We start from the raw sequence: 10,179 nt of genomic DNA, 5'->3' as shown, positions 1-10,179 counted from the left end.
GCATCCCGGAATCGGTGTTCAAAGGGGCGTTCCTCAACAGATTACGAGAGGACATCAGGGCGGAGGTAAAATTACATAGGCCCATTAACTTGCAAGAAGTTATGGACCTAGCATCCCGGAATCGGTGTTCAAAGGGGCGTTCCTCAACAGATTACGAGAGGACATCAGGGCGGAGGTAAAATTACATAGGCCCATTAACTTGCAAGAAGTTATGGACCTAGCCCAACAAGGCATCCCGGAATCGGTGTTCAAAGGGGCGTTCCTCAACAGATTACGAGAAGACATCAGGGCGGAGGTAAAATTACATAGGCCCATTAACTTGCAAGAAGTTATGGACCTGGCCCAACAAATTGAGGCCCGGGATGTGCAGTGGAGAGGCTGGGCGAGGGAGGCAAGGGGAATTACTTGGGCCGGCCCAACTCAGGGTGGCAGACCTCCAGCTCCTCTCTAGGCCCAATAGAGAGCCCCCTTCGATCTAATACTTACAGGGATGGTTCCATGACATCCAAAGGGCGCACGTGGCCTTCTTCTTCGTCTCAACATGTTTCGAGTGGGGAATCCAAGTTCCGCCGCCTATCTGATGTTGACAATGTGTCCATAAAGTAGGATGTAATTTGTTATTTATGAAATGGCAAATATCGGACATCATTGTTTCGCTGACGTTTGTAAATAAAATAAAGTCATGTTTTAATTCATACTCAAGAGTGTTAGTAATATTGCTTAGTCCATAGACTGTTATCAACGAAAGAAGAGTCAGGGAATTCCTGCCGGACAAGCTCTTCTGATATAGTTTAAAATTGATATTCACAGTCTTAGGGTCGATTGGGCAATCGAATCCGATTATGACTGTTAGATCGAACCATGTGATGCTGGTCTCGGGGCATGGGAGTTGGACTCTGTGGTTGATCTAGACATGTTCACAACATGTTGAATAGACCATGTAACTAATTAGGTTAGAGCAAAAACCGTTTACTGAACTCTAAACCAAATTATTACAACCTAAGTATGTTAGCCCTCCACTGAAGTTTGTCTATTCCAGGAAGCACAAGGGTATGGGGAGTGAGAATAGAGTAAGTGATAGGGGGGAAAATGTAATTTCTAGAAACTAAGAGCTGACGTGGAGAAATATGTTAGAAGAATTGTTAGGAGTCAGGGGATTTAAGGGCGTAAGGGGACCTTGGGAAGGGTATTCAGTTATTTTTGAGTGCCTTGGCATTGGGAGGGTGGGACTTCGAAATTCCTAAGCCTGCCTCTGCCATTTTCGTTATTTTCTTTCCAGTGTTAGCTTGTGCCTAGCTATGACCACCGGCTATGGTGGTTAGATAATAAATAAAAGGAACTGACGCCCCTTTTGCGTTGTTATTTGCCATCCTTCTCTACTCTTATGTGGTTTTTTTCTCTCTAACACGCAGGTTCCTAACAGAGTACAAGGGAGGCCCCATGGTGGTGACAACCAACAATTCATGGTTGCCAATTGCTCACATTGGTAACACAACCATCCTACCGCGTTTCAGTTCCAATCAGGTGCCACTCCAAGACGTCTACCATGTACCAGGTATGAAGAAGAACCTCTTGTCAATAGCTCAATTAACATCATCAGGTTACTATGTTCTATTCGGCCCACACGATGCCAAAGTCTATCAAGATCTCAAAATTTCTGGAACACCGATGATGGAAGGACGTCGATTGGAGTCTGTCTACGTAATGTCAACTGAATCTGCTTACGTAGACGCGACTCGAAGGAATGAGATAGCTTATTTGTGGCATGGTTGGGACACGTTGGCTACCACAAGTTAAAGGTGATGATGCAAAAGGCAATGTTGAAGGGGCTTCCTTAACCTAAAGTTAGAGCCGACACCGTCTGTGCGGGATGCTAGTATGGAAAAGCACACCAACTTCCATATGAAGAGTCAAAGTTCAGAGCAAAAGTCCCTTGGGAGCTTGTGCACTCCAACGTGTTTGGACGTGTCAAGCAACCATCAATTAGCGAAATGCACTACACGATCACATTCATCGACGACTTCTCGAGGTACGTGTGGGTTTTCTTTATGAAAGTAAAATCTGACGCTTTTGAGAAATTCAAGGAGTTCAAAGAGCTAGTAGAAGGAGAAGTCGGTAAGAAGATCCAGTGCTTGCGCACAGACAACGTTGGGGAGTACACTTCAGATGAGTTTTGTGAGTATCTACGAAGCCACAACATATGCTATCAGTTCACATGTGCAAACACGCCCCAACAAAATGGAGTATCTGAGAGAGAATCGACACCTTGCAAATGCATGTCGAAGCATGCTACACGCAAAGATTGTCCCAGGCAGGTTTTGGGCCAAAGGTATAAAGACTACAACTCATGTCATCAACAGGCTTCCTCAACCAAGGCTTGGGTTCGTCTCACCCTTTGAGAAACTGTGGGGCATAAAGCCACAATAAGTCACTTTCGAGTATTCGGTTGCATATGTTATTGATTTGTGTCGAGTCATTTAGGCACCCAGTTTGATAAGAAGGCTCTCGGTGTATCTTTGTGGGCTACGATAGTCAGAGAAAAAGGTGGAGATGTTGCTACACATCATGTAGTGTGGCGTTTGATGAAGCATCTTCGCGGTGGTCACCACAGAAGGAGGAGCTTCCTGATTAGAAAGAAATCAAGGATAAGCTGCAACAGAAGATGGGAGAGGAAATCGGTGAGGTATGACCAACTCCTGAGACGACTAGTGACGAACCTAACAATGAAGACGACGGCGACACAGAGGTAAATGAGTCCCTGGTGAAACGGTGTTCATCAAAGGCATGTGGAAGAGTCCGATCCAAGTCAAGGAACAACAACTCCACAATCACAGCTTAGAAGATTGACTATAGTAAGAAAGTTGAATCCCAAATATACTAATGTAACAGTGGTGGAGGAGACAAACTTGAAAGAGTCAACGACATATGAAGAAGCGTCTCATAATCCTAGATGAATGGCAGCCAGGCAAGAAGAAATTACCGCTCTGGAGCATAATCAAACTTGTGACTTAGTACCAAAGCCAAGGGATGTGAAGCCCATTTCTTGTAAATGGGTATACAAGGTTAAGACTCGCCCTGATGAATCGGTCGAGAGATACAAGGTTCGGTTAGTTGCACGTGGCTTCTCTCAGCAGTTTGGACTAGACTACAATGAAACATTTAGTCCAGTGGCGAAGCTTTCTACCGTACGAGTTTTTTTGGCCCTTGCAGCTAGTAAAGATTGGAAGTTCTGGCAGATGGATGTGAAAAATGCCTTCCTACACGGGGAGCTAGATCGTGAGATCTACATGATTCAACCGAAAGGATTTGAGAGCGGAATCTATCCTAACTACGTCTGCAAGTTAAGAAAGGCACTTTATGGATGGAAGCAAGCTCCAAGGGCATGGTACGGTAAGAGTCATACTCTTAACACAAAGTGGCTATTTAATGGCACATGTAGATTCTAGCTTGTTCGTTAAAGCTAGAGAAGGAAAATTAGCAGATGTGCGGTGTACATTGGTTGGCTACTATGATGCTGATTATTAGCAGATGTGCGGTGTACATTGGTTGGCTACTATGATGCTGATTACGCTGGAGATCATGATATGTGGTGATCGACTACGGGGTACATTTTCAAACTTGGCTCAGCAACAATATGCTAGAGTAGCAAAAGACAACCAACGGTATCTTTATCGACTACTAAAGCAGAATAGCAGGAGTTGTGGCAGCCCAAGATTGTACGTGGTTGATACAATTACTTAAGGATAAAGTGCCATTGTTCTATGACAATTTTTCTGCAATTCGTCTAGCGGAGAACCTAATATTCCATGCAAGGACCAAGCACGTGGAAGTACATTATCACTTCCTCAGGAAAAAAGTATTACAAGAGGAGCTAGAGATGTGCCATGTGAAAGCAGATGATCAAGTGGCGGACTTGCGTACTAAAGGGCTCAATTCTACGAGGTTTCAGAAACTCAGGGATCAACTAAACATGAATGCAAGAATAATGATGGGAGTCGGTGCTGAGGGGGAGTGTTTAGAGTCATCACCAACTCATGGAATTCTCTAGGAAGCTCTAGATTAATCTAGAGACCTTATCCAATTTGTGCTAGAAACCTTATCTAAACATATTCTAGAAGTATCTTCAAGGCTGCAAATAGAAACTTCAAGAAACACTTGCAAAGTTGGCATTCCTTGCCGACATACTAGAAGGTTCCCAAATCAAGTAAGCAACCAACTTAGTGAGCATATAGCAAGGTTTTGCGTACTCGGTGGAGGTATGTCCAAAAGAGTGAATGTCCTAAGTGAGTGATATGTGTGAGTTAGTGGAGTTACAAAGTGTGTGAGTGCTATTAAGTGTAGTGTCGTTTGTTAGAGTGCTAGTGTAACAGCGAGTGTATTTTGTGGTCTTAATGTTTAAGGTGGTGTTGTAATTACTTTTTCAATGTAATAAAAGTAATTGCAGTGTTGTGTTGTGTTTAACAGAACAAAAATTATAAAATAACTGATGCCCTCACCTCCCCAGTTCCAAATTTTTCCATCCACGGTTAATGCCACGGTGAAAAAGCCCCCACAAGAAACAGCAGCCACAGGCACAGGTAATGCTTTCACTTGGGAAGGAATGCTAAGTCCACCACCCTCATTTGGGCCACGGCCAGGACCAAGTCCCAATCTACCATCCCCTTCATCTCGACCCCAAGTATAAAGTTTGCCTACATCCAAGACATATCTACAAATTTTATACATAACATGATACCAGATAATGCTCTATTTAGATAGTGATTCAAGTTAGCAGAACAAAGTCAAATAGTAAAAATCAATCTAATATTTTCTATATTCTGGTTTACATCACCTTTTTTTTTTTTTTTTTGTCATCATCCATTAGTAATTACTTCTTAATATGTATATTTCTTCTAGTCATGCACTTAACCCAACCAACATTGGTTCTTCTATATAATTTGATTGCTTTCCGCAGTTTCCCGCAGTTTCGCTTTTCTTACTTTAAGAAGTTTCTCCTTCTTTTCACTTCCCTAGTGATGCGTGTATGGATTCGTACACTTATTTCCCCTTCTGCACCTCTTTCCTAAAAGTAACAAAACTATGCGGGAATACCATATTCCAATTAACAAGATGAGTTCGAAAACTAGCTTCAAGTAAGCAATTTCGTTCACACCTGATTCTGTAATGGCAGCAGTATGCGTGCCACTAGTTGCGATATGTCCTATTTTCCCACTCCATGAACCTTCCACCAATCTAGGAAACAGCTCTCTGTGATAAACAGAGTGCCCAAGTGCACCAAAACCACCATAACCCCTGCAAACTTCATTTTCAATTACACCACCATGAACTTATGTGAATCAACAACATGTGTACTAAGTTGATACAACATTACTAAATTTACGATTTACGTCATACAATCATATTTATGCTAATGCAAACAAATGAACAAAACGAAAGTGTTGAATGAATCAAAAGAATACTGACCAGGTGAAGACATCGCCTTGGGAAGTGAGCACAGCCGAGTGGAGCCCACCGAGAGCCACGGACTTCACCGAATCCAAATGTGGATTCAATGTCGGCACAAACGCAGAATTCTCGTGGCCAAAGCCTAGTCTTCCTCCGTCGCCTTTGCCCCAAATCCAGAGCTTACCATCAACGACCAACGAAGAGTGGAAGAGCCCACAAGAAATACCCACCTCCGTTAAACTCCCGGAATCGCCATTAACATCGTTTTTTGAGCTTCTGGGCAGTGAAATTCGACCTGGGGTGGGGGAGAGAGCGAAGGAGGAAGAGGGTACGAGGAGGTTGGCGAGTGGGGTCGGGTAGAGCCGGATTTCCTCGATTCCGCCGCCGAGCTGGCCGGAGGAGCCTCGGCCCCACGAGAGAAGCTGGAGGGTTGTCGTTTTGGTGGCGACGGCGTCGTTTTGGTCGGTGGCAGTGTCGGGCTTGTAGAGGAGTGGGACTTTGCGGCTTGTGGCGGTGGAGAATGGTGAGGCAATAAGACGGGTGATAAAGGTTGTACAACGCAGGTGGCAGAGACGGAGAAACGACATCGTATTGTGCCGGGTTCAATTGCCGAAGCAGAGGCGCCGCCGGGAAATTGGGACGACGCCTAGCAGTGAGAGGGGCGTTTTATCGTCCGGGGGTTTAGAAAGGGTTTACCTGAAAAATTATCCAACAAAAAAAGGAAAATGAAATTACTCAATTACCCTTAAGATTTTACACTTTGACGGAGTTCTCCATATTACAAATATTGTACAATTTACCTTTGAATTTTAAACTTTATGATTATTTTTTACAAACGACCTTCAAAATGTAACAGAATAAGGCATCGTTTAACTCATATTTAAGTTTAAAATTTGAGTTTTGTTATAGTAAAAAATTCTCAAAAACAGTCACATCTAACTTTTTTATTACAGTAAAAAGTTCTCACATAAAATCACATTTCAACTCGAATTAAAAACTCGAATCAACAAACTAAACGAGCCCTAATTAATTTAACCCCAATCTTTCACTACCAGTCCTTTCGTCAAAAACCCTCCGAAAAAAAAAGGAAATGCCTAATCATGTGATATGAGTAGAAAATTGTAAAAAACATACTTTGTTTTTGGCTCATCGAGAAACAAAATATAGTTCTTTGAGTTGTAATCACTTTTCAATTACTTTTTTAAAAGGAAAAAATAGAACCAGTTGCAAACACGCACTTTGTGCGTGCCTATTCAACATTTTTCTTTTTTTGATATGGAGGTCATAATTTTCTTTTGAAAATTTTATAGTTTATGCTTTTTATTATTGTTTTTTCTTTTTTGAAAATTGAATCCAATAGAAAAATATTGAATAGAGCAACATTAAAAGGAAAAAAGTCATTTGAGAACAAAATATTAAAGACTATTTATTCGGTATATATAGTAAAAAAAAGTATTTGAGAGGGTCATTTCGTAAAAAAATAAATTGATTAGGACATATATAAGAAGAAACTATTTCAATAGGACAATTAGAGGAAAAAATATAAATGAGGGTCACATTTGAGAAAGGAAAAAGAATGTATTGTAGAAGAAGAAAAGGGAAGGCAAGAATGTATTGTAGAAGAAGAAAAGGGAAGGCGCGCGGCCCGGCCCAAGCTCAGTTAGGCCTAAGCCCGGATTTGGCCCTTGTTCGGCCTGGCCCAAGCCCGTTAAAAAGCCCTCCAGCCCGTGAGGATTGTGACCGTTGGGCCCGCGAAGGGTCCAACAGTCACAATCTGAAAAAAGTCCCTAAAATCCACTATAAATACCCCTTAATTCCACCCTAAATCTCACACAACAATTCACTGTCAACTTCTCATCTCACTCTCATTCTATCTCTCATCTTGTCTTTTTTATTTTGATTCTAAGCTTTTCTCTCGCAATCACTCCTTTTCTTGCTCTTCCATTTACAAAGTTTAAGTTCAATCAATTTCCAGAAAATGGCCGCATCAAACTTTCCTGATTTCACTACTCTCTCGGAGCTTGGTGATGAGCCATTTTTCGTGGATAAAATGATGCCTCCCAACCCCACCCCCATTGAACTGGAAAATGCTTTGGTTGATAATGCTTCAGTGCACAACGAGGAAGTTGAAGAACACAGCAGCGGAAAAAGACCGCGAACTTCTCCAGCATAGCAGCATTTCACAGAGGAGCCCCGACCAAATCCAAAAACAAGTGAAATTGAAATTCATGTGCTATGTAAGTACTGTAAAAAGTACTTTTCTAATAAAAAGGGTGGGGCACCCCCAGGACACCACCAGGGCACCCCGGGGGACACCCCCAGGGAACCCCCGGGGCACCCCCCGGGAGACCCCTGGGGCACACACAAGACACAGTTGGGACACTCGCGGGACACCCCCGGGGCACTGCTAGGCCACCCCCAGGAGACCCCCGAAGCAACCCCAGGACACCCCCGGGGCACACCCAGGGCAACCCCGGGACATCCCCGCGGCGCCCCTGGGGCACACCCGGGACACCCCCGGCGGACCCCAGGGGATCCCCGGGAGGCCCTCGGGTCACCACCGGGACACCCCAGGGACACCCCCCGAGGCACCCCCGGAGAAACCCCAGGACACCCCAGAGGCAATGATTACGCCCAAATGTGTACAAAAATAAGCGGTCAATTGTAATACAAGTTGAACGGTCGATCCCACGAGGAGGTGTTAAATTGAACAAGAAACGACTAGTAAATAAAAAGCGTTAGGAAAGTAAGCAATGAAACAAAGAAAAGAAATAAGTGTTTTTGATTATTTTTTGAACAATTTAAAATGGAGAAAACTCAATAATAAAAAGTGGTAAGGCATTGAGAATCCTCCATATGCTTTGTTCACCTATTTGGATTTTGATTCATAAATTGACTCAATTGAAAGTTTCACATCCCAAACAATCAATCAGAAAATAAATATTTGAAGAACATATGAATTAAAAATGTATTCGAGTAAATAAAATTCTAACGTTTAGATTTAAGAAAAATTATCTTATGAGAAATCTAAGAGCAACAATATACCGTTGGTAATATTGCAGTAAAAGACTACTCATAAAACAATACCTATCAATATATAATATAATGCAACAATCACATAAAAAGAGCTTGACTAGATTTATATGAAAGTTGACAATAAAATATATTGATAAGAGGAAGAAATATGATTAAAGAAAATTATTTACTCAAATGTATAAAACTTACAAATCATTGGAGAATCAAAATCCAAACAAGTTCACTACACATATAGGATCATCTCTAGCCTAGCTTGCACATAATTCCCATAAAATTCTAAACAGAAAATATGAGACTAAGAACAAGAAGATGAGAGAAAAAAATGTAAAAACTTAGACTAAAATTCAACGACTTAAACACCTTGACATGGCCCTATTTATAAAGTTTTGGGCCATGCCAAAGGCTACAATCAGCAAAGACAAACGTTCTAAAATGAATTAAAATTTACAAATGATTAATTGGGGTGATAAAAACTAGAACTTAATGAGGAGTTAACATAGAAACGGTTTGAGGCTGAAGAAGAAACTTAGCACTGCACTCCTCAGTCAAAACAACGGACACAAACGGCTACAAAAAGGAAGAGCAAAAGACTAGGACACGTGGCGCGCGCTGATTCACGGAGAAGAAAGACTGTTACTATGCAGGGACACATGGCGTCCGCTGATTGGCGGAGAAGAAGAAGTGGCCGACAATGCTTCTGCTCGCGACACGTGGCGGACGCTGATTGGGAAGAAGCAGCACTCGGGACCCACGTGGAGAAGAAACGCTGAACGCCCTGACGTGCGCGTGAAGGAGACTCGCTCGGGAAACGGGCGGTGCGCGCCAAGCACGCATGCGCAAGGGGACAGGTGGGGCCCACGCGGATCTGCGACAAACAAGAAAGCGACACGTGGCGGGATGGACTGACGCGGCTTGGACGGCTCGAACGCTCGGCTGGCAGACTGGGCTTCTGATGGGCTTCTTAGTGGGCTGAATTGGGCTTTTCTTAGGTTCAACTTTTGGGTTTTGCTTGGTAAACTAGCCCAAATCCAATTGTTTTCTTCAAAAACCTAAAAAATAAAATAAATCCAATTAAAATTAAATCCTCTTAATTTAGGAATATTTGAAATTAAAATCACAAATTTGATAAAATAATTTGACAATTATGAACATTAAAAGTGTAAATTTGTGCACTTATCACAACCCCCAACCAGCTTATTGCTAGTCCCTAGCAATTCAAGCGAAAGAAAAATCATGTCAAGCTAAAAATCTAGATCAAAACTAGCAAAATCACCTAAGCAATCAAACAAAACATTAGTAAGTCATCAGGAAATGCTATCAAAACTACTTCAGTCATAACTCCAAAGTCGTGTGTGTGTGCACCAAACCGTATCCTTCTTACCACATTCCTTAACACAAATAGCATCGAAAAACTCACCAAGGTAAAGTCTCAACTCCATTTACCTCACGGGGAACGGAAATATTTTGATGCAAAGGGATTACGCTCATGGAGTTGGAAATGTTACAATTAACGCTCAAGTGAGAGAAGGCAATTTAAGGACAAGCTATTAAACAAACATTGATCAAATGATAAGCAAATCAAATATCTGGAACAATTCATCACTCAAACTGTAAACAAACTTTCAGGATTTCATTCTGGCCAAGAGGAAGATCTCATAAACAAACAAAGATCCGAAAATACAGACAAATATACACAAA

At 42.2% G+C, this 10,179-nt stretch overlaps 1 protein-coding gene across 1 annotated transcript; it reads right to left on the bottom strand.

Annotated features, from left to right (window-relative positions):
* Nucleotides 1-4,059: 4,059 nt before the first annotated feature.
* LOC21384912 (PH, RCC1 and FYVE domains-containing protein 1) lies at nt 4,060-6,116 on the bottom strand. The gene is made up of 4 exons (XM_010106789.2): nt 5,464-6,116; nt 5,153-5,292; nt 4,497-4,691; nt 4,060-4,184 (listed from the first exon to the last, which is right to left on the bottom strand). The coding sequence occupies exons 1-4, from the start codon at nt 6,030-6,032 to the stop codon at nt 4,060-4,062; spliced, it is 1,029 nt and encodes a 342-aa protein (XP_010105091.2). The 5' UTR covers nt 6,033-6,116.
* Between the last annotated feature and the right edge of the window lie 4,063 nt (nt 6,117-10,179).

Source organism: Morus notabilis, unplaced genomic scaffold (genome assembly GCF_000414095.1).
Source record: "Morus notabilis unplaced genomic scaffold, ASM41409v2 Scaffold846, whole genome shotgun sequence".
NCBI classification, from domain to species: Eukaryota; Viridiplantae; Streptophyta; class Magnoliopsida; order Rosales; family Moraceae; genus Morus; species Morus notabilis.
This window is presented reverse-complemented; position numbering and strand designations above follow the sequence as displayed.

Coding starts and splice junctions, on each gene's coding strand:
- LOC21384912 (XM_010106789.2), bottom strand. CDS start 6,032: ATGTCGTTTCTCCGTCTCTGCCACCTGCGTTGTACAACCTTTATCACC. Junction 5,293..5,463: donor CAAGGCGATGTCTTCACCTG/GTCAGTATTCTT, acceptor TGAAGTTTGCAG/GGGTTATGGTGGTTTTGGTG. Junction 4,185..4,496: donor AAAAATTTGGAACTGGGGAG/GTGAGGGCATCA, acceptor GGAACCTTCTAG/TATGTCGGCAAGGAATGCCA.